This window comes from Pezoporus wallicus, unplaced genomic scaffold, assembly GCF_028554395.1.
Source record: "Pezoporus wallicus isolate ANWC-B61680 ecotype Strahan unplaced genomic scaffold, APGP_CSIRO_Pwel_v1 scaffold_6445, whole genome shotgun sequence".
NCBI lineage: Eukaryota > Metazoa > Chordata > Aves > Psittaciformes > Psittacidae > Pezoporus > Pezoporus wallicus.
In genome coordinates, this window is record NW_026641753.1 from 334,840 (window position 1) to 359,236 (window position 24,397).

Below are 24,397 nucleotides of genomic sequence, written 5' to 3' on the forward strand. Positions count from 1 at the left end.
CCTTAGAAATAGGACTTACTGATCCCTGAACAGTTGAGCATCACAAACACATGTAGTTGCATTTGCTTAAATCTTTCTCCTTTTTTCTCAGAGAGCCTATGAAGTATTCTACACACTAAGATGACCTATTCTGTCCTTTCTGTTATCTGTATTGATGGCTTATGGCAAGATATTTTTTTTATGTAACTTTAATGACTCAACATTGTTTGCACTGGGTAACAGTTGGATAAAAGCTGTTATTGAAAATTATACAAGTGGATCAGATCAGAAGCCCAGGAAAGCTTTTATCAAATTACACATAGTTCAGTGCTGTGCTTTCAATGTTTAATTTATGGATACTCAATGTTTGTTACAAACTTGCTAGAAATTTCATCAATGTGGCACATAGTGTATAGAGATTCATTTGTCTTTCTTAACAAGTTGTGGAGTTTTGAGTAGGAGAAAACAGAGGAGCAAATTTGTTGACAGAAGCAGTCTTCCTAATGCAGCCCCTGGAATGAATCAGGAGTTTTCAAGCAGCGCACTTCCTTTTCTGCAGCTGATCTCCTGCATTATTTACAACAGGAGGCTGCAAGAGAGGCAGACAATTTGCTGTGTTTTCTTACAAGTATGTTGCCAGCTTTAAAGTTTTAGTTTTAAGCTTTTGTTGCTTGCTGTGAAAAATGAGGGCATTTTGCAAAAGGTGAACCCAAAGATTTATTTTAGAAAGTGAAGGGTTATAGGGCAAGCAGATTAGCTGTAAATCTAGTTAAAAATGCACATTGCCATCATTCAGGAAAGATTTTTTTGGCAGAAATTTCTCACTAGAAATGCAAACCTGTGGGATAATCTTCTATGTTACTACTACTGGTCCTACATTTTCACTACTTTTATATACAAAATGCAATTTTATTTTTTTTCTGCACATGAAATTTATGCTTCGTCTTGACTTAAAGAATTGAATAGCTTATATGTGACCTGAATCAGGTCTTTTTATGACCTTTCTTAGTGCCATTACTTAGAAGCATGTTCTGCATCAGACTCAGACTTAAGCCTGATGAAGAGTCTGATCTGTCACTAGCCACATCATTAACCCTACATCTCTAATCATCTTAGTAACTACATTCAGTGATTGATCCACCTTCCACAGCTGGCATCTCTGTCAGGGGTGCATAGCAAGTGGTGTGCTTCAGAGCGTTGCTTCAGCCTGTCTTGAATTGGTGAGGCATTTACATTTGCTTCTGGAACTGTGCTGCTAGTAGGTTTTAATTACATTACAGGCAGTTAACTGTGAAACAGCAGCAACTTTTTGACAGTTATATACAGCTGAGGAGAACTTTCAGCTATCTGCATTTTCCATTTGTTTCATTACACTATCTGAAAAAGGAAGCAGTTAAAATGCTCTTTCAAGTGAGCAATCTCCTGAAGGCTGGGGCAGTTATTTTAAACACATTCAAGCTTGCTTATGGAATTCATTATTTTTTGCATTTATTTCACTTGTTTATTTACACAAAGTTGTGAATTTGCTATTAAAAACTGCAGGAAATTTCACCAGTAAGGGAAGTTTAATCTGAAGATATGGATTCCATCTTAATTTGATTAGTGCAGCTAAAATAGTCTGTTTAACACTATTTTAAAGGAAGATGGTGAGACATTTGATCTCTGGAATCTAAAACTTTCTAATAAGTCAAGAAGAGCAAAACTTTTGACAAGATAGTCACACTTATCTTCCTCACACTGTTAGATATTAAGAAAATAAAATCCATATGCTCCAGGAAGTGCTGGCTGGTTTTATTGAGGTGGCAAGAACTGTTTTGTGTAAAGATTTTCAGTGGATGAGAACAAGTGAAAGACAGAGGGCTCTTGCATTATAGATATAAACATTTCTGTTTAGCTACAACTTGTTACATGTGTTGGAAACTACAAATACAGAGTAATGCCAGGAAAGCACAAATACTGCAGCAGCCTAACTGCGTAGAAGTAGTGGGACTGAAGTGACAAGACTAATATAGATTTCTTTCTAGCAGCCAAATCCAATGGAGCAGCGATACATGGAGCTTCTTGCATTGCGTGATGATTATATAAGGAGACTTGAAGAACTACAGATCACAAATAATTCCAAGATATCCAATTCATCAGCCTCGTCGTCATCTCCCACACAAATGGTGTCTCAAGTACAAACACATTTTTGAAGGAAATGTTGGCTTCTTCCTGTGCTGTCCTAGCAAGCGGTGCTTAATGTAGATTTATAGCATAAAGAGGAAGATTTTAATGCCTTACATTAGACTCTCTTAATGAAGTATTTTAGGCTGTCTTCACTTGAGGACAACTTCAAAGCAAACAAAACCAACTTCAGTTATGTGCCTTTCAGAACCAGTGGACTGGGAACATTATTAATCAGCTTCTAGTTATGGAAGGCTTCAAGAATTATTTTGGAACATCTGGTGCAATTGAAATGAATTTGGTTTCATTAAGAATGCTTTAATTTATTACACTGTAGGTCATCTAAGGAAATCCATGCTCAGTGTTGCATCTCATGAGTAAACCACTAATGGCAATAGGAATATCCACATTAGGTAGAATTAGGTATTGTGTATTCCTTTTAGGAATACCTTTGTGGAGTTCATGAGAGAAAAAAAAATTCTATTGTAAGATTTCAGAGAGAAGTGTTGAAATTTTCTGGTTACCTGAGAATTGCAGATTTTCCTTTTTTGAAATAAAAATATGGAAGGGGTTTCACTGAAATGCTTCTAATGAAGAAGTTCAAATAGTTCAGTAGATAGTAAAATAAAAAAATCTATTTTTTATAAAAAATAACCAATTTTCAAATGACAGTTGTACTGGATTCTGTGAAGCCCTGTTTTGGCTAACTGTTCAGCACTAAATTATCACTGTTGGCAATACTGGTTCTTTGGAGTAATACAGAGTAAAATGGTTCTAAAGAAGGTTTATATCATTAAAAACAGACCCCCAGAGACCTTGTTTAAATATCGAGCAATAGCCATAGTATAAATGCTTGTGTTTGTCTTCTAAAAGTAAATGTGCCTGTTTAAAGGAGCTTTTATACCAAAGTAGTCAAAAATTTTCAGTTACAAATTCTGTTGAAAACTTGTGCAGTTATAGCTTACTGTTTAATTTAACTTTTGTTCAACAGACATATTAAGTATGTAAGGGACTTCAGTATACGAGAGTTGCATGTATACACTGAACCTTCCAGTAAATTCTAATTTCAAGCCTTCATTTCAGAGGCTTCTTGTAAACCTTAAATTTGTTCCTTTCAGGTATTTTTTTAAGTAGTTTCAAAAGTAGCACAAACCTTGCTGCTTGATATTTAATTAATATTTTGCATATTCTCAGAAGTTTAATAATATTCAGGCAGTCCAGGAAATACTGCAATTCCCAATTTGTAAGGGACTTTCTTATTGTTCTTTTAAAGGAGATATTTTGATTCTTGAGGGTTTTGTCATTGTAAATTATTGTACATGTGGCGAGTTTTGATCTGCAAGATATAATAGGATTATATATAAATTAAGTTCTGTGTAATTATATATTATATAGTTTATTAGAAATTCTGAAAGTTTATAAAGTGTAAATATTTTGCATATGAAAACTAAATTTAAAGCTAGTTGCATAAAATAAGTTGAAGTTTAGAGGACATCTGAATATTTTTAGAATGGTATTTTTTCAAAGGAATAGAAGTATACCGCCTCGTGATTAAATTCAGTAGATACACTGAGTTGCACTATTGTTTTCAGGGAAGCTCAGAGCATACACCATGCAAGTTCTAAATATGCACGATTTATGACTTAATTTTATCCTCTAAATTTCATTCTCCCATTAATGTTCTTCACTGTGTGCTTCCAAAATAACAATGTTGTCCCAAAATCTTGACTTGATAAGGTAAATGAGATGCGTTATATCTGATAAATGAAGAAGGATCCTTAATTGTTCATGATATATTTACATTTTGAAAGCTATGCATACTCGGGTATATTTGCCTTCTATTGTGGTTTATAAAAAAAAAGCTATTTTTACTAGAATATTTGAAGTTTCTGTATTTGAGTTGAACGTATTGGGGACATCTCTGAGCAGTGTGGAGAAGTTCCAAAAATCTAGTTGTTTTACTGTGTAAACACTACATGTTAACCTGCTGCATTTGGGAGAGTTTAATATGGAAAGGGATCTTTTTGCACTTATTACATATATACCATTCTTCATATTACTCCTTCAGTCGAATTTCAGTCTTTGAAGCTCTCTAACAGGTCTGTGTGGGCTTGTATTTTTTTTTTTCCCATTCAACAGATAAGATACTTGTTTTAATTCTATTTTTTACATGGCAATGGTAGGCAAACGTAGGTGTGTTTTTAATACAGTACTTTCTGGAAAATACTAGTTTGAAGTTGTGAATGTTAGCATACAAACTGATTTATGTTAAACAGGAAGCTCTTCTTCCCCTTGTGTGCATGATCCGAGCTGTCACTGTGCATGTTGGGCATCGCCTGGTGCCTCCATCCCTTTGGACCATCCATCCCCTGCAACCGACAGCAAGCCTGGGGCAGTGAATGAAGGAGTTCCAGGTCCTGTGTGCCCTTTCCTGGAGGGGTAAAAGAGCAGGGATGTAAACATCAGTGGCTCTAAGTGCTTCATGTCCCATATGAAATGTCCATCTCAGAATGCTGGTTTGTTTTTTTTTTTTCCTTTCTTTTCTGTTGTTGTATTTCCATGGACCTGAGTAGATAAACTTTATAATAACTGAAGCCCACTACACAAACTAGGCTCTGTGTTGGATGCCTTCTTTATTTGGGTATTATGGGTATCCCTTAGAACTAATTTGTGTACTACCTCCTTTTGATGTGTTTTTCTCACGCTGCCTTGAGTTCAGTTGTTGCCTCGCAGTGAGCATTTTGTCATGCTTGAGGAAGCAGCCTCATAACCTGGCCAGTACTCTCCCTTGGTGACCGTGCCCCTGGAGACCGCAGCACTGCGCTGGAGCCGGGTGTGACTCGTGAAGCGACTTTGGGGCGTTGAGGGGGAGAGTTTAACATCCGTCTGCCATGTATGTGTGTGAGCGGAGAAGCAATAAACATGATGTCAGTTTCAAACCCTTTGCCTCCGACAGGCGGTTTACCATGGCACGCGGTCCATGCCTGCCCGGGCTAGTGCCGGAGGGGCCCCCGCCGCCCTTCCCTCAGCCCCGGCCCGGCCTTCTCCCGCCGCGCGGGGCCGCTGCCCGCCCTCGCGGCGGCGCGGAGGCCTGTGGGTAAGCCCAGCCGCCAGGTGACAGCTCTCGGCCGCCGGCGGGGCCCCAGCGGGCCGGGCTGAGGTGCCAGGGCCGGGCCGGGCGGTGGAGCGGGGCGGGGAACGAGGAGGGGCGGCAGCCCTCCATCCCGGCGGCGCGGCGAGCACCGCCGGCGGCCGGAAACATGGAGCGGGCGGCAGCGGCGGCTGGGCCGGCGGTGGAGGGCGGCGGCGTGAACCGGCGAGCCGTGCGGGCGGCGAGCGCGGCGGCAGGGGCAGGGTCGCGGCAGCCCAGCACGGAGACTCTGGACAGGTGAGCGAAGCCGGCGGGAGAAGGCGACTCCGCTTCCCGCGCTCGGTGCGGGGCGTCGCGGCCTGCCCTCCGCGGAGGGCGCCCCTCGGCCCGCGACCCGGCGCAGCGCGGCCCCCGGCCATGGGGCGGGCTCTCCCCGCTTTTCCGCGCTTCTCCGTGCCCCGAAACCAGCCTGGAAGCGGGCGCGGAGCCGGGGGACTTAAATCTGGGAGTTCACTCCAGTGCGCGCGGGCTGACGGTGGATTGTCCCCGGCGGGGAACCGGCCGTTGTCAAAGTTTCCTGCTCGCGGCTGTGTGTTTTTCATCATTACCGTCATCGATGGTTCGGAGGAGGCCGGGGCTGCAGGGCGGAGCTCGGGCCGGGTGTTTTGGGGCAGTGCGTAGCTTCTCCTCTTCCCGAACTCAAGTGAGGCTGTTCTCAGCCTTTAAGCGTTTATTCCCGTTTTTGTTACTCACTTATTTCCCATGCACGCCTGTATTTCCCCTGCGGCGGTGTAACTGATTTACCGTCGGTGCGTGTGGTGGCTCCGCGCCTGGTGCCGCCGGTGCCGGTGCTCCGGTGTCACACAGGGGCTGGACCTGGCTAGGTGTTGTCACATCTGCTTGGGCACTCACCGGCACGGAACCTCCTTCCTTTAGAAGGTTCCAGCTGGCGGCAGACTACAGAGCCGAGTTCAAAAATCCTTAAACAAGGGGTAGAAACTAGCGGAAGCTTCACCCAGATGAAAAACGAAGAAAAGCCACTGTATTTAAGAATCACTGCCAGGTTGCAGTCTCCATATTCTCTCTATATTAGGAGAAATCTGGAATTTTAGATTCTTCTAGTGAAGGTGGAAATCAAATGTCCATTTTCTGTCACTGAAACTCACAACTTTGTATTTCCTAATAATGCGCATTCTTATCATAGTCTCCTTGTTTCTTCTCCTCATCTTGTTCTACTCTGGAAGAGTTATAATGTCCATTTTTCATACAATTTACTTATTTGCCAGTATGGTTGTACCAGGCTGTGCTGATGTGCATGACCTCAGGTGAGACAGAATGAAAAGACGTGTGCTGGTAGTTGACCCACTTGGCAGATGGTGATAAGTCACAGCTGTGTTCAGCATCCTAAGGTTCACTGATACATCCTCAGACACTGATTGTAGAGATGGAGCTGCCTTGACATTTTTTCCTCCTGCTGTTGTCTTTGCTGATGTAGTGATACCCGATGAAGATAAGCCATAGAAAAATAAATCCTTTTCTTGATTGACAAGTAAATGCGTATTTGGAAACAAACTTAGGCAAACCCTAGGAAGATGTACTAGAAATTAAGAGATGTGAAAGAAGGAGAAATGGATGGGATCAGAAAAGGTCAGCTCATGCACTCTATTACAAAACTGCAGTGAAAAGTTTCTTTAGGTGAATCTGGATTCGGGTTTAGCACTAACCTGACAGTTGCCTTCATTGTTCAAGCAGGAATACCATAGATGTGTTTTAGTTGCAAACCAACATTTTGGGATCTAGTGCTCTGTAGCATCTTGTAGGTGGAGAGAAAACTACAAAAATGTATCAGTTCTGAAAGAGCTTTCATGTCAGTTGTTGCATGCAGCTTCACCTTGTATCTACCTATACTAGCAGAGTCAATGTGTGAAAAGACTTCTTGGTAAGGTGAATTGGTCATCTTATGTGAGGATCCCACCCTCTTATTGTCCAGGTCCTGGTGCACCTGTTGGGTGCTGAGTATGCGCTGACTTTGGTGTCACTGGATACTCACAGAATCCAAAGCTGGTTTATGAATGAATTCTAAAAATGAATTAACATTTTCTTTCTGTATTTGACTTCCAAATAAGCATTAAATCTGTGGAAGAGCCCAGCTGAACTGTTTGAAGAGTTAGCACTTAGCTAAGCTGTGGCTGCCCCGGCACTCAGGGAACAGTTCCCTCTGGCATTCCCAGTTTTCCATCAGATACTGGTGTTTCTTGAAGCAGACCTAGTGCATTTCAAAGTGTCTGGCAATAAACTGTAGTTGTTTCTTGCTCTCAATACTATGTTATTTGTGAGCAGCCCTAGTTCAGGAAACTGTTCTCAAGACCATCATCCTGGGTTTAGTGCTATTCTGCTGTTCAGATGCTTTGGCCCTAAAGGGTTCTTATAAACACGGTGCGCTGCAGAATTCCTTACTGTGGCATGGGAAGGCCTGTCTGAAGATTATTCAGAGATTATTTTATGAGTAGGAAAAAAAAATGCCTAACTAGAAGCTACACATTAGAAAACATATATTTTCTACATTTAATATTGATATAGAATACAACACTAGCTTAGTTGAAATTTTTAAATACTAGCATGGAGTAATTGAATTTTGAGGATTTACTGAATAACCAGGAAATCATACTAAGGAAAGCGTAAGGAGTTTCCTGTTACTTGACCAAATTCATTCAGTGGATGGCTTTGAGAAAAAAATGTGTGAATGATGACAAAAATTACACTGGATAAGGGAACCAACATTTTTAGAAGTTCCTCAGACCCTATCCTTGCTTTTAATCTACTGGCGGCTCAACATCTCTGATAAAATCTAGTAAAATTCTCTTCCCTGATTTGATCAGCCAAACAGTTGCATTCTGCCTATAAAGCAAGCTAATTTTCATGATATTAGTGATCATTTATGGTCTTGTTTTCTGGATGTGCTCAGTTGCTTTGCTGTTCTCAATATACATTTTGAATTATTGCTAAATAATTTGAAATATTCTGCTTCTGCAGCCCAACTGGATCCCATGTGGAATGGTGTAAACAGCTGATAGCTGCGACCATTTCTAGTCAGATTTCTGGGTCTGTCCCATCAGAAGGCATGTCCAGGGACTACAGGGTAAGTGACTTGAGAAATGCATTGATTTGTTTAAGAGAAAAGAGTGAATGATCAGGAAAGTCTTTGCTACCTTGATTATCAGGTGGTAAGTACTTAAGCTATCACTGAATGTTTCAGAACTAGAAACATTATGTGTAGGAGTCTTTTGAATCTGCTTTGTGTTTCTCTCTGTATTTAGAATAGTGGCATTGAAGTCTACGGAATAAAAATTAAGAGCGGTGAAAGGGAAATTAAAAGCCAATGTTTTGAATAAAATGCCAAAAGTGATTTGTCTTTTCTTTTGATTACTACATTTAATAAAAAAAATAGTAAAGTAAATTAATAGTTACAGGTTTGAAAGTGTTTCTAGTGTGTGTCATTCAGAGTACAGAATTGAGCTTTCCAGATTTCACAATAAAGAATGCAGATGTCTTTCTTCCCATGTAAAGGACAGAAATTGCTATTATTTTTTCATTGGGTTTCACCAGAGAAAGTTTAGCAACAAACAAACAAACAAAAAATCACCTTTTTCGTTCCCTCCCAGCAACATTTTTATCACTAAGGTAATGATTGCATAGTATGGTTTACCTGTTACGTTCTATTACGCTTTTTTTACCCCAGTTCTTTCATGTTCAGTTGCTGTTTCCTATATGTAGCCAGCCAACTGAGCTATCAGGAGTGGAACATATGCAGTTTTCCGTCTCTTGCAAATTGACAGAAGTCAGCTTTGTTTCAAGTCTCTGAAACCCCAGGTTTCAGTTATCTAGATCCTTTTTTCTTTCCAGATTTGAAATACTTTCATGGTCTTTAGTTAAAATGGCCAAGTGAAGATTTTTATCTTTTTGTTTGTTGTTTGTTTGTTTTTAATTAGATTTTAAATTATTTTCTAACACGCTTTGTGGTTTGTAAGTTTGTTGTCCAGAACCAGTGTATTTTAGATTCTGTGACAGCAGGTCAGATTCAGCCCAGGCCTGAAGATGAATCCACAAAATGTTTTTGGCTGTAGCCTACTTAAAAATTCACCTTCACAGAGTTTCACACTATTGGCACAGTCAGCAGTTTATGCTTATAAGAAAGTGTAGCTCTTCCATACTATGGCAGCTGAATTGCAAATGCTTACTTTGGGTCAAGGCTAACATCTTTGATGAAACATTGTAGGAAGACTTGCGTAACAGCTGTCGATGTTGTATTTGCCCTGTAGATCAAGGATTTCATTTTAGTAAAATCCAAGTATGTAAGCTTGGTGTTCAGTTTATCTCTGAGTTAGAACACATTCCTCTGGTATAAAGAGGACTTTTGAATTCTAAGTAACGTCCTTCTCTATACCAAAGTCCTCTTGGGTGTTATTTAACAGGAGTAAGTCTTTCAAGACCTAATTAAATTCTACATCATTCTCTTTCATAAAATGAAATAAGAAAAAACAAACCTGGTAGCATTCAGAATTTTGTGTATAAATCGTATTTGGCATCATTGCATTGCAGTGATTTGGAATCCCATATTTGTGTATAACGTGATGAAATTTTTTATCCTAGAATACCTTTAGTTACATTCAGGCCTAGTATCTTGTGAAGTGGTGTCTGTGCTTTAGGAGAAGGTTTTCTTTGCACTTAGCTTCTACAAGAGTTCAGTGGTATGATTAGTTGCTTAGTCAGTATTGCTGGCAGGCTGGGTTTATTCATTATTAATGTGGAATTCACGTGCAAAAAGATAATGCCCATTTATAACTCAGTTTTCCTTTGAGACATCTTTCTCTTTTGATGTACACTGATCAATTTTCTGGGTATTCATTATGTTTGCTTACCTTGAATTGCTGCATTTTGAGACTCTTACAACAACACGGAACATTCAGGTAGGGCCAGATGCGTGTGTGTGTTTCTGGAACTGGTTCAGGCAGTTCTCTTGCGTTCTGCTGGGTTTACCAGGAACTCACGGCTTTATTCTTTCTTTCTTTCTTTCTTTCTTTTTTTTTTTTTAATGTTTCAATCAATATGTTTCCAAAAACAGGCAAATATATCAATTCTTATATCTAATGGTGTAACACATGTTACTTTGTTTAACCTGCCTTACCAGAATGTAATTCAGAGGAGGGTGAAGATGAAAGCAAGGTGGCTGCAAATGAAATGGTCAAAACTGGAGAGCACCAAGCAAGCTCTTGCTTGCTAAACCCTTCAGCAGCATGATTTCACTGAGCTCTGCTGTGTATGTCTTCTCTGACATACTCTCTGCCTGGAGAGTATTCTTGAATAAGGGGTTCATGTAAATGAAAATTACTTAGATTATAGTAGCTGAGCATAGACACCTTCAGAAATAAGTTGAGAAGAGCCGATGTTTCCTTGTTTTGCCGTTTGAATATAAAGGATTGTACTTGTACTTGGTTGTACTTCAAGGTTGTTATTGCAGACTCATTGTCTTCCACCTAGAAGGATTACCAGGCTCTTTCTTCTCTTTTCACTATAGCACATTGTAACTGGATAAAATGGTGATGAGTAATGAACGTTTCAAAAGAGCTTGGCATTTGTTGCATCACTAAAATGAAGTGGCAAGATTGTTTTTAGACCAAAACAATTCTGCAAATGAGAGCTACTAGATCTGTTTCATTCTTTCAAAATCTAGCTATAATTACAATGTTTGGGACTAGGGTTCTTCTGAAAAATCTGATGCACTTAGATGATATATTTAACAAATCAAATATATGTGATTTGTTGGATAACCTTTTATATTTTAACTAACAGGTGTACAGGAGGCCTGTTATACGGGTAAGATTACCTTTGGCTAACAGTAAAACGGCCTCCTACCTGTTTGTCTTTTGTGCTGTGTGAGATCTTGGTGTGTCAAGCATTCTTCTTTACTTCATTAATGGTTTTTATGAACCAGTCAGACCATTTTGCTATGCAGTGCAACAGCTTCTTTGCCATAGAAATGCTTTATATACATTACAATGTTTTCATGAGCAATAAAAGTCAATGTGTAAGAGAGCAGTATTTTTAAATTATGTTTTGAATGTGCAACACTAACTTCAGTTTTATTACATTAATTTTGACAAAATGGATGCTTACAGCTGAGGCTTACATGCTTCGGACTACAGAGTGCTGTATTAGCAGCTCTAACGTGTTATCTATACCAAAGAATATTAGTGGTAAAAACATTATGTCTTTGTTTATCATATTTAAATAAGATGCCAATTCTTGCTTGCCTTTGTACCTGTTTTGCTTTAATTGTTACCACCCTTGTAATACAATCGAAAGTTAAGTTTGAATTTAGATACCAGTGCAGTGACTTGCATATTTTGAATCATTTTGAGACTGGGTCTTGCCTATTGTTCACTGGAGAGAGAAAAAGGGCATGCCTTGTTTTCTTGTCCCTCTCTCTTAGTAACATTTATGGAGTGAGAAATGATCTGGATAGTGTTCTGACATTGTTCATGAAATGTGTCTAACACTTATATTCAAACAAAGACCTCTTGTTCCATCTCAAACCAAGAGATGAAGTCTGAATGATTTCTTTTTCTCATCTGTTGTTTACATATTTGAAAACTATGTGTTTAGTGCAACTGTACAAACATACAAGTTGATTCTGTATTTTATTTTTAAATAGAAATAATTGGTCTGGGTTGAGTAACAAAAATTGATTGTTTTCATTCTGTTTTTTCATAGTTCTTTGTAAAGGCTTTCGTCTTTGAAGGGTCTGCTATGCTTCTTTATCTTTCATTTATTTAAAATCTTTTGGTGTAGTTGCTGGTTGCCTTTCTGGTTTTCTTCCAGAGATCACAATATCTGCTTTGCTTTAATTTCAGAAACAAGATTTTTATGGTCTGAAATTTAAGTAATTTCTGTGGAACAGTATCCCACCAAAACATTAATGTTAGGAGTTCTTTATAATTTTAAAAGGTTTTTTACTTAATTTATAGAGTTCAAATTATCTGAAGATATCTGAAGGCCTTCCTTCAAATTTTCCTTTTTTTTAAGGTTCTGTAAAAAGAAAAATTGACTTTAGCAAACATTTGTAAATTTAGACTGAGGCTGGTTTTGCAGTCTATCAAGTGAGAAGTTCTTTTTATCTGAACTGGGAATAATAGACTATCATGAGCACAACTTCTCTCCAGTTAATAAAGAAAGAAGACAGAAGACCAATTTTGCCTGAATATATTAAAACAATTCCTTCATATGACCCTATGACATTTGTGCTTCTCTCTAGAGTACACAAGGACCTTATGTTTATTAAAGAGATTTAATTAATATTCAGGATTTCCTGACAACATGACTCAAAATTGACACAAAAATGTGGATTGTTTGCATATTTTGCTATGAAGAATAATTTTGGGTAAATTTACTAGATATTCAGCAGCAACACAGAAGTTGCTGGAAGTATAGGTGAAACCATGAAACTGGAAGTTCAATTAAAACACGTTTTACACAGTGGATCATTTTCTAATTTGTTGAGATACTTTTATTTGATTTCAACCTATATTTTCCTTAAAACATTGCATGAGTCTTCCCCTAATGCTACAATTGCAAGCTGTATTCAGTTTCTTCTATTGATAAGCATGTGGCATACTTTGAGTTCATTTTCTTCACTATGAGGTTGTTTGTCTTAAAAAGACAGTGCATGCTTTTATGTTCTTATCTACCTGCACTGACTCTTTTGTGACAAAGGGAGTGTATTTTTCTTTTTGTGCTGTGCCAAATAACATCAAAAGGATAGTGCTAACAGCTTGGATTCCTTTCTGTAGAAGGTAGTGTGTGCCAGGAGTAGAAGATTTTGAATAGCTAAACTGAAGTTAAAGTATATGCTGTCTTTTTAAGGAAAGTGAAAAAAGGGAAAAAAACAAAGAAAAGATTCTGTCCTTTCACCTGTTGTGCATGTTTTTTCCTGTTACTTCTCTCTTGCCCTACTGCTGCCTCATGCAATGCAGGAGATTCAGGATGGACACAATGGCTATCATTCTGAAGCAGAACCTGATCAGGTGGCGAGTTTTACTCATCTTTCATTCATTAACTGTGTAGCAAGGTACTATATATTAGTACTTGTAGATCACATAGAAATCTTTTTCATGCAGGAGAATCCATAGAAAGCCTTTAGTATGCTAACTGGTTACATGCTAGGTAGGGTTTTCGTGTAATGTCAAGTAGTCTAAAATGTAATACTGCACGTAAACCCCTGCCTGACAGATCGCATTCATCCTTCGAAATCTGCAAGTATTGGCTAATCCTCTGAATGTCATCTCTCGTGATAGGATGCTGAATGTAAAATTTTGTTAGTTTAGAAGACAATCTAAAGCCAGAGATCAATTTAAATATCTTCAGAAATTATTTATTAATGCGGACTTGGGGTAGTTTCTTGGAGGCAGACAGATCGTACCGATTATTTGAATGTAAATCTGACCTGTGATGTAAGAGAAGAGTTATTAACATAGTCCATTATATTTGTTCTTACTTTGGGATGTAAAATTTGAAACCTTAATATGTCATCATGTTGACCTGAGAGAGATCGCTTTCTCACATGATCCTTAAAAGTCCTGTAAACCCTTTTTTTCTTAATTAAAATCTTTAGTACGTTGTAAATCTTAGCTGCCAATGAAGGACCCAAAGGTTCAATCCTGTATCATCCAGGAATGAAGCAATTTACCTACATGAAAATTTATGGAACTAGCTCTTATTTTAAAATTGCTAATTGTTCTTCTATATTTCATTATTACTTCATTCTTTAAGCTGACCTTCTGGATCCGACATTCTTATAATGGACCTCTTCCTTAACCTGTGGCACTCTCAATAGAGTATTGATTGAAACAGAGCATCGTGGAGTGCTTCTGACTTACTCCCATGAAAAATACAAAGTTAGAATATTAAATAAATAAAGCTTCTGCCATAAAATTCTCTCAGATGAAAATACTCAAACAACATTAAAAATAGAAAAAAGCATAAGCTTTAAAATGTTCTCAAGTAGATAAAATACCCCAAATAATACCTGCATTTAGCAAAAGACTAACAACTTAATTATAAATTTGGGCTTATCTCATTGTTCATGTTTTTGTATGCTATATGTCTCTAGCATGTGAAACTACTTGTTGCATAAATGCGTCATTACTAATATGTTACTAACATGTATGCCTGTGTAATAGTTATAATAGCAAGTGTCGTGTTTATGTTTTTATTTTTTTTTACTATGGTACCATTTAATACAGTTGTGCCTTGTAAAAAAAGACACACTTCTTGTGTTCCAGTAATCTGGTAGTAAAAGCACTTAGCATCAAAATATATCGATGTAGTACAGATGGGAAGTGAGATTTACTCATGGTTTTGGATTTCTGCCAGGCACTGCGGGATGGAAACAAACTAGCACAGATGGAAGAGGCTCCACTTTTTCCTGGAGAATCAATCAAAGTTATTGGTAAGCATACTACTGAGTACTACACTGAATACTGTTAAATCACTAGTTTATTTATTTAAAACCAGAACATTGTTTCCTTTTGACTTTTGATGTTTTAATTTAATGCCACTTTAGATTAGCTGATTTGGTGTGGATTTCTTTTGTCTTTCAAATCCAAATGTAGGAAGGAAAAATCGGTTCCTGAGGATGGCTTGCTCCATGTAGAGCCCAGGGGGGTTGTGGAGTCTCCTACATTAGAGATGTTCAAGGCCCGCCTGGACAAGTTCCTGTGTGATGTACTCTAGGTTACCCTGCTCTTGCAGGAGGGTTGGACTAGATGATCTTTTGAGGTCCCTTCCAGCCCTTAGGATTCTGTGATTCTGTGATAAATCAGCTTTTTCAAGGGTTAGTTTGTTCCATATGTGTGTATGGGGTTGTATTTCTGCCTGCGGATGCCAAGGATACTTCATAAATTCAAAAGCTTCAGAACTGTAATAGCAAAGAAGATGAAGCTATAGAAAACTTAGTTTCTAGTTCTTAGTGAGATTTATTTCACTTTGACCTGTGACAGCAGACTGTGTTAGCAGTACAATACTTGGCTGGAAAAGAATACTAGCTCTTTCAAATAAAAGTGAACATGAAGATATGGGGCTGTAATTGAATTAGGTGAAAGTCAGTTGTGTGCAGATGAGTAATTGGATGGTCTGAGATGACTGTGGGTGCTTTACACCTCAGAGAAGGGACCAAAGCCATCCAAAGCTAAGAATACCAGCAGGGTGCTTTGTTACCTGCATGCCTTTACTGCAGCCCATGCTAGCTAAGCCCTGCCCCAGTTCCTGAGCAGCCATGGGACTGAGGAATTTGATTGTCTTCACCATTGAGCTAAAGACAGCTCTCAGTCCTGACAGCATCTGAAGAGTGGGCTTTACTATAGAGGTCAAGCATCAAAATCTTACAGAACTGCTAAAATCTTGGTATTTTTAAATGGAAATATACTTTTATGGAAGAAATGCCTGTGATAGTAAAACAAAGCTTTAATTGGTCTGTTTTCCAGCTAAAGATGTTATGTATATCTGTCCATTTATGGGAGCAGTAAGTGGTACTCTAACAGTGACGGACTTCAGAATGTATATCAAAAGTGTTGAAAGGGTAAGACTTCACTATTTGCATATTGTTTCACATAGGATTGTTGCTGAGGTAGATTTCAGAAAGTGTTAAGTTTGGTGTAAGTGAAATGTGTTAAATGGGAATTGTAGTTGACTCTGAAGAAACATATGTGAGCAATATTAGTCTGTGTTCCTCCTATTGTGTAACAAAATTGCTTTACAAATTTCAGGATCCACCTTTTGTTATTGATGTTCCCCTTGGAGTCATAAGTAGAGTTGAAAAAATTGGAGTACAGAGCCACGGAGACAACTCGTGTGGTATAGAAATAGTTTGCAAGGTATGGTGTGGTAGAGATTTATTCGTATTAAAGTATTTTCATCTCATTTTCCTGTAAGAGGAATCTGCATGCACATGTGCTGTTTTTCTGTCTGTTCAGTTCCCTGTATTTGAACCCTGCTTCATCTAGATAATATATTTCAATTCCTCTTATGATACTTGCCGTCTTAAATACTTCTGCCTTTTGTCTCAAGAGTGGATTCAAAGGAAAAGTGGCTATTTTTATATCTAGCTACTCCAGTGATGATCCTTGTCATCTGGTACTAACTCTGTTCTAATGTGGGTTAGATGATGTCAGTGTCTTAGTGCTACATATGCCTTCCTTCAGTCAAATTTCTTATAACTGCCTTCGTTTTTTTCATAGAGTAAAATAGTGTAACTTATTTTTGACAGGATATGAGAAATTTGCGGCTGGCCTATAAACAGGAAGAGCAGAAGAGATTAGAGATCTTTGAAAACCTTGTAACACGTGCGTTTCCTGTTTCTAATGGGCTGGTAAGTCTTAAGATGTAGAGCAGGCTGTCACTGGCCATCATCTTTTCGGAAAATATGGGTGGGGAAATAAAGGGCTGTATAACAACAATAGAAATGTTGATTCATAAAATCTGTTACAGAGCACCAAGCTACTCTGTCCCTGTTTCCTTGTTGCATTAATTCTTAGAACATTATGTTGTGTCCTGCTAGCAGTGAAGTTAGTTAACATGTACATAACTGCTGAGATCTGCATTTGCCTAATGTAGCTGATTAAAAATATATACGTATTGACTCTTATTTTCTGCAGCAGATAATTCAGTCTGGAAGTTCTGTTGAAAATAACAAATAAGTACAAGTAGTCTTGTTATTAGTTAGCTGCAGAATGCTACTTCATTTGCTTGTATGGGTATGGAACTAATTGAGAGGTAGGAGACCAAGGTCCTCATCCTGGCTTTGCCATTGATGTGTTGTATAGTCACAGGCAAGTAACTTCAGGTCTCTGTACTTCCTATCTTGATTTTGTTCTTGATTTTCTTAATTATATGGCGTGTACTTGAAGGAGGAAATGGTGTTTCATTTTCTTTTTAGCACAGTGTTGTCCAGTCTTGACTGAAGGTTTCATGTTTGCTGTTAAAAGAGTTTTTGAAGTGTTAGGTTTGAAATATTTGAAGGTTCACTCTTTTAGAACTTATTGTGCATACAGCCCATCAGACAGTAATTTATGCCTTTGCTTTCTTATCTGTAGCCTCTTTTTGCGTTCAGCTATAAAGAAAAGTTTGCTGTTAATGGCTGGAAAGTGTATGATCCAATTGTGGAATATAAGAGGCAGGTAAGTTATAGAAGTACTTAGTATATTATTTTTTCTCCATCTCCCCCAGACACATTTAAGCAAGAAAAAAATACTAAAGGAAACTCCAAGTTTTCAGCTCTGTTTACATACACACACTATATAGATCTCCTGTTTAGATAATGAAACGCAAGTAACACAGAGAGTGTTAAGTGCCTGCTGAAGTTGGTGGAAGTAACATGTGCTGAGTACCTGAGCAAATTCGTCTATCTTTACGTGCATTCTTAAATCCACATTTTCCAAGTGCTGTTTCTAGAAAATATAGACTTTATAAAAACCTGCATTTGAATAAGCATCAAACAGAAGAATAACTGTTGCTTGCCATTGAGGATCTACAGTTTGATAGTTGCAAAAGTATTTTTGTTTCACTATATGGTCACTTTTTACCTGAGCATGCCACCCATTCAATTGGTTATTTCACATATAAGTTTTAAAGATAGTAAAGAGGACTTTTGGTTTATGGTTCACTCTGGAGACCTAAATTTTTAAACTTATTTAAAAGAAAAATGTGGTTACACTTCTTTTTTAAAAAGTATGCAGCCTATAAAAATATTCATTGCCCCAAATTCATGTGTAAACGTCTAACCTGAAAAATACAAAAATGTTTTGCTTTCATACAGGGCTTGCCTAATGAGAGTTGGAAAATATCCAAAATTAACAGCACCTATGAGCTTTGTGATACATATCCTGCTATTCTTGTTGTGCCAACCAGTGTAAAGGATGATGACCTCTCAAAAGTGGCAGCGTTTAGAGCAAAAGGCAGAGTTCCAGTAAGTGAAACTTCTACAAGGAGGTATAAGTACTCTACAAATTTGTAGCTTATAAGAAATTATTGGACTTCTTTTAAGGCTTTTTTTTTTAATTATTATTTTTAATAACAGTGGGTTGGCTTCCTTCCTGAAGCAGTGAGGTAGGGAGCAAAGAAAGAAGAATTAGGGATTAGGCTTGATGGGTTTAGAACTGAAGAGAACAACTACAGTGCTGAAATGTGAGTCTAATTGCTTGGTTATTGTGCCATATAATAAATTTTTGTTTGTAGTTAATGCTTCTAGGCCACAGTGGGATCTGGTGCTAATTCACATGTTAGCTTGTGTTCTGATTTGGTGTGGAATATGTTACCATCATAGCAGTCTTATTGAGAATAGACAAGTTTTGCAGGTAGCATAGGAACACCTTTAAATATATTAAATAGTGACAGTTTTCATGCTATAGATCTGCTTACCAAGGTAGTGTACAGGTCCGTAGACTTCCACACAGAAGTTTTTTGTATTTCGTTGTTTCTAGAGGAGTTTTCTTGTTTGTCTTATATTCCTTTGTTAGGTTAGTTGGTTGGTTTTATTTGTTTTTTCTAATTAGTAAGATGCAATACAGGCTTAGTTTTTATTAGAAATAAAAGCTAAGATGTTTAGAATCACTTTGCATTTCAAGCTGAGATCTGGGATGAGCAGTGCTAGTGTGCTCTCAGTATGGTTTTGTGTCAGCTCGTCCTTAAATTTGCACTTGTTAATTTGCCAAGAAGTAACATGTAGGCAGTATAATTGTCTAATTGCACTCTGGTCTACTGCTTTTATAGTAGTATAGTAAACTAAAATAAATTTCTTTTCTTTCAGGTGTTATCCTGGATTCATCCTGAGAGCCAAGCAACAATAACACGATGCAGTCAGCCATCAGTCGGCCCAAATGATAAACGTTGCAAAGAAGATGAAAAATATTTACAGACAATAATGGATGCCAATGCTCAGTCACATAAACTGATCATCTTTGATGCCAGACAGAATAGTGTTGCAGACACAAACAAGGTAAGTTCATATCATAACATTAGTAGTTCTGTCTTTATTACAAGGCTAAAGATTAAGAGATGAGAATGAGGAGAGCTTGATGTTGAAAAGAGATGGAAATGGGTCTCTAAAGAGGGCATGCAAAGGAAAGTAAGCTGCTTGTAGAATTTTGGAAGGGCTGGCAGGAACTAAAAGCAGCATGAAGACATAGCTAAAAAATTATGTGATAAAGCCTAGAAAAGACCAAAGGTTTCAGTAGTAGCAGTTATTTTTCTCCCTCCTAGTAGATGGTGCAGTGCTAGTTTTTCAACTTTAGTCTGAGAACAACGCTGATAACACACTGATGTTTTTAGTTGTTGCTAAATAATGCTTACTCCGATCAAGGACTTTTCAGTCTTATGCTCTGCCAGTGAGGAGGGCACGGGAAGCCAGGAGGAAGCAGAGACAGGACACCTGACCCAAACTAGCCAAAGGCATATTCCATACCACGGCATGTCATGCCCAGTATATAAGCTGGGGGGAGTTACCCTGAATGCCCAGATCACTGCTCGGGTCAGGCTGGGTATCGGTCAGCGGGTGGTGAGCAATTGTATTGTGCATCGCTTATGATGCATTTATTGTTTTCTTTTCCTTTTCTCCTTGTTATTTCCCTTATCGTTGTTATTACTGGTGGTAGCAGTAGTGGTTTGTGTTATACCTTAGTTACTGGACTGTTCTTATCTCAACCCATTGGATTTACATTCTTTCGATTCTCTTCCCCATCCTTCCAGGAGGAGGGTGGTGGTGGTGGAGGTGAGTGAGCGGCTGCATGGTTCTGAGTTATTGGCTGGGCTTAAACCATGACAATGGATGTATTATCATATGTAGCCTCTTACAATTAGAATTTCTTTCATCTAAAAAAAATAGTCTAGTGCTTCTTAGAAAAACAAAAGCTAACAATATGTTTTTATTATGCTAAAATAATCATGTTTCAGAAAATCCTGAAACCTGACCAGAATAACTCTCAACCTTATACTGAAATCCTGTACTTGTTCTTTTCTACATCTGTTTTTACTTTTTGAATGACAGGCTAAAGGTGGAGGATATGAAAGTGAAAGTGCCTATCCAAATGCAGAGCTAGTCTTTCTGGAAATTCATAATATACACGTGATGAGAGAATCCCTGCGTAAACTTAAAGAAATAGTTTATCCTACTATTGATGAGACTCGGTGGTTATCAAATGTGGACTCCACCCATTGGCTGGAATATATAAGGGTAAAATACTTTTGATACGGAAAATCAGTTGTGTTTTTAAACCATGTTTTTAACTTACGTTTCTGAAAATATTAATAGAATAATGTCTAGATTTAAGCACATTGCTTTCATCAGGCTAATCATCTTAAAACCCCTTAATTTTTAAATCAGTATTCCATAATAACATCGTGTTTCAAGTTTTATGTATTGGTAGGTAATGTGTTAATTCCTAATAGCACAGTATTGTATTTATTGTTGGACAGTGTTTTATTTTCTTGAGAGGGGATGTTTGTGAGCAGTCCAGGGTTATCCCTGCTTTTTGGAAGAATGCCCTGGGAACTTCAGATTCTATTTGAACAACTGCCAGAAGGCCTTGACTGTAAATACTGCAATCTTTCTCATCCTTCCCTCCGTCAATGCAATGTTGGTGTTCTTGTGCTAGGCTGTTCATTGCCTGTTTATAGTCAGCACTCTACTGGCTTATAATCCACTCTATTATTTAACATAATATTAAAATAAATCACTACCATACTCAGTTTTACACTCTATTTCACTGACCTCTGAAATTTTTCATTATCACGTCCACTCTCCTGTTTATGATGAATATGGATTGAGTGGAATTTGTTTTATTAGCAACTCGCTCAAATGTCACTCATGCAAAATATGTTTGGGATCGTTCATTAGTTTGCTCTATTAACTAGTGCTTGCTATCTGCTGCAGGAGAACCAGTAGAGGGAGCAAACGCTAAATTAAGAATTAAACAAATTTAATGATCTTTTGGGATAGTTTAATGTTTTTATTCTCTTGAAGTTGGACTATTTCAAATAGTGTTGGGAATCTGAGTACCTGGAAACCTTTTCTGATCAGCCTGGCATTTAATGAGATAATCTGTTTTTAAAAGTGCAGTTGTTTGGGCTGGTGGTCACCTTTGAAGACATTGAAGTCATTGACTTCAGTGGGGTTCCTGGGCTTGGACCTCTCTGAAGTGGACCTTGATGCCGTTGTTGCACAGATGACAATAGCATGCAATTTTAAATTTCATTTAAATTATTTTAAAGAGTTGACACACACATAACATTCTTCATGGATGTGTCCCTTACGTGATATTTAACACTTATGCCTTGGCAGCACAAACTGTGGCCTGATTTCTTACAAGATGCCACTACTGTGTTGGCAGTGTTGATAGTATCTCCCTGTGCTTTTATCCAAGAATCACTTGTCTGCCTTTTCTTCTCCAGGCTGAACAGCCTCAGCTTTCTCAGCCTGTCCTCATATGGAAGGTGCTCCAGTCCCCTGATCATCCTTGTGGCCCTTCTCTGGACTTGTTCCAACAGTTCTATGTCCTTTTTATGTTGAGGACACCAGAACTGTATGCAATATTCCAAGTGAGGTCTCAAGAGAGCAGAGTAGAGGGGCAGGATCACCTCCTTCGACCTGCTGGTCACGCTCCTTTTGATGCAGCCCAGGATATGGTTGGCTTTCTGGGTTGCGAGTGCACACTGAAGCCGGCTCAACGTTAAGTTTCTTGTCAACCAACACCCCCAAGTCCTTCTCTGCAGGGCTGCTCTGAATCTCTTCTGTAGCTGTGTGAATCTCAACCTGTAGCTGTGCCTGGGATTGCTCTGACCCAGGTGTAGGACCTTGCACTTGGCATGGTTAAACTTCATGAGGCTGGCATCAGCCCACCTCACAAGCGTGTCATGGTCCTTCTGGATGGCATTCCTTCCCTCCAGCGTATCAACCACACAGCTTGGTGTCATCGGCAAACTTGCTGAGGGCGCACTCAATCCCACTGTCCATGTCACTGACAAAGATGTTGAACAAGGCCGGTCGCAACACGGATCCCTGAGGGACACCACTCGTTACTGGTCTCCAACTGGACATTGAGCCACTGACCACAATTCTTTGCATGTGGCCATCCAGCCAGTTCTTTATCCACCAAGTGGTCCATCCATCAAATTGATGTCTCTCCAATTTATAGACAAGGATGTCGTGTGCGACAGTGTCAGACGCTTTGCAAAAGTCCAGGTAGATGACATCAACTGCTCTACCCCTGTCCATCAGTTCCATAGCCCCATCATAGAAAGCCACCAAATTGGTCAGGCAGGATTTCCCCTTAGTGAAGCCATGCTGGCTGTCACCAAGCACCTTGTTGTTTTTCATGTGCCTTAGCATGCTTTCCAGAAGAATCTGCTCCAGGATTTTGCCAGGCACAGAGGTGAGACTGACTGCTCTGTAGTTCCCTGGGTCATCCATTTTCCCCTTCTTGAAAATGTGGTTATATTTAGGGAACTTCACCTGACTGCCATGATTTTTCAAGTATGATGGACAGTGGCTTAGCAACTTCATTTGCCAGCTCCTTGAGGACCCATGGATGGATTTCATCAGGTCCCATGGACTTGTGCACATTCAGGTTCTTAAGATGATCTTGAACCTGATCCTCTCCTACAGTGGGCCTAAGGTCTTCATTCTCACAGTCCCTGCACCTGCCTTCCAAATGTTATGTAGATTATTTGTATGTTATATAGATTAGTTTTCTGCTTTTATTGAAAACCAAGCTGGTTTTAGTATTTGCACTTTTTTAGTGCAGTAAAGTTTTGTAACTAAGGTTGGGCAGAGAAGAGATTCAGAGCAGCCCTGCGGAGAAGGACCTGGGGGTGTTGATTGATGAGAAACTTAACATGAGCCAGCTTCAGTGTGCTCTCACAGCCCAGAAAGCCAACCATATCCTGGGCTGCATCAAGAGGAGTGTGACCAGCAGGTCGAAGGAAGTGATCCTGCCCCTTTACTCTGCTTTCTTGAGACCTCACTTGGAGTATTGTGTGCAGTTCTGGTGTCCTCAACATAAAAAGGAACTGTTGGAACAAGTTCAGAGAAGGCCACGAGGATGATCAGGGGACTGGAGCACCTCCCGTATGAAGATATGCTGAGAAAGCTGGGGCTGTTCAGCCTGGAGAAGAGAAGGCTGCGTGGAGACCTCATAGCAGCCTTCCAGTATCTGAAGGGGGCTTATAAGGATGCTGGGGAGGGACTCTTCTTTAGGGACTGTACTGACAGGACAAGAGGGAATGGGTTAAAACTTAAACAGGGGATGTTTAGATTGGATATAAGCAAGTTCTTTACTGTAAGGGTGGTGAGGCACTGGAATGGGTTGCCCAGGGAAGTTATGAATGCTCCATCCCTGGCAGTGTTCAAGGCCAGGTTGGACAGAGCCTTGGGTGACATGGTTTAGTGGGAGGTGTTCCTGCCCATGGCAGCGGGGTTGGAACTTGATGATCTTAAGGTCCTTTCCAACCCTAACTATTCTATGATTCTATTGTCCCATAGAAGCTTTTGTATTTTTTTCCTGCTGTTTCCGTCCTGGCATCCTTCAGTTTTACCATAAAAGATGCTATCACTGAAAGACCTAATCAATGAAAATTGCCTTTAAAGCTTGGTTCTTGAAATAGCTTCCAAGATTGGTCTTGTACACAGCTTCTCCAGTGGATGTTGGCTTTCTACTTCCCAGAAGATGTTTTTACATGCCTTGGAAGGGAAAATGCAAGTATTTTGCAAGATTCCATTTTCTGACATTGGAATGCAACATGGAAATTTCTCCTGTGGTCCTATTCTAGTGGTTGGGTGTTTTTTTTTTTTTTTTTCACATATTTTTCAGTCCTGTAATAGGTCATGTTATAGAGACGAATCCTTATAGGAGAGAGATTATTCAGCTGTTTCAAAAATACTGCAGAGCAGCCTAAGAGAACAAGAGAGGATTTTTTTTTGTAGCGGAAGAGATTAACAAGTTCACACAGGTGATCTCAGTCGTGTGCCATCTCTATCCTTTGCTCTCTAGCATGCTTCTGAATCCATGCTGTTAATGGTTTACTTATGGGTTGAATACAATGTATGATTCATGCACCAAG

At 39.0% G+C, this 24,397-nt stretch overlaps 2 protein-coding genes and 1 long non-coding RNA gene across 10 annotated transcripts in view; 2 read left to right on the forward strand and 1 right to left on the reverse strand.

Annotated features, from left to right (window-relative positions):
• Window positions 1–3,924, forward strand: part of MTM1 (myotubularin 1) — a 39,165-nt gene extending 35,241 nt beyond the window's left edge. The window contains exon 15 of one of the 2 annotated variants that reach the window (XM_057425214.1): window positions 2,007–3,924. In XM_057425214.1, coding sequence (XP_057281197.1) covers window positions 2,007–2,171 — 165 coding nt within the window. In that variant the 3' untranslated portion in view covers window positions 2,172–3,924. Of the gene's footprint in view, window positions 1–2,003 lie in introns of both variants that reach the window. The other variant, XM_057425213.1, reaches the window with a different exon arrangement.
• On the reverse strand, window positions 431–6,159 carry LOC130607802 (uncharacterized). The gene is made up of 3 exons (XR_008974360.1): window positions 6,038–6,159; window positions 4,914–5,028; window positions 431–568 (listed from the first exon to the last, which is right to left on the reverse strand). It is a non-coding gene; the product is annotated as an uncharacterized LOC130607802 (long non-coding RNA).
• MTMR1 (myotubularin related protein 1) overlaps window positions 4,793–24,397 on the forward strand; it is a 42,460-nt gene continuing 22,855 nt past the window's right edge. The window contains exons 1-12 of one of the 7 annotated variants that reach the window (XM_057425210.1): window positions 4,793–5,035; window positions 8,267–8,372; window positions 11,084–11,107; window positions 13,264–13,314; window positions 14,663–14,738; window positions 15,772–15,866; window positions 16,054–16,161; window positions 16,554–16,655; window positions 17,380–17,463; window positions 18,102–18,251; window positions 19,092–19,280; window positions 20,328–20,513. In XM_057425210.1, the coding sequence (XP_057281193.1) occupies window positions 8,355–8,372; window positions 11,084–11,107; window positions 13,264–13,314; window positions 14,663–14,738; window positions 15,772–15,866; window positions 16,054–16,161; window positions 16,554–16,655; window positions 17,380–17,463; window positions 18,102–18,251; window positions 19,092–19,280; window positions 20,328–20,513 (1,083 nt within the window). In that variant the 5' untranslated portion in view covers window positions 4,793–5,035; window positions 8,267–8,354. Of the gene's footprint in view, window positions 5,036–5,340; window positions 5,531–8,266; window positions 8,373–11,083; window positions 11,108–13,263; window positions 13,315–14,662; window positions 14,739–15,771; window positions 15,867–16,053; window positions 16,162–16,553; window positions 16,656–17,379; window positions 17,464–18,101; window positions 18,252–19,091; window positions 19,281–20,327; window positions 20,514–24,397 lie in introns of those variants that run through there. The other 6 variants (XM_057425205.1, XM_057425211.1, XM_057425207.1 and 3 more) reach the window with 6 other exon arrangements.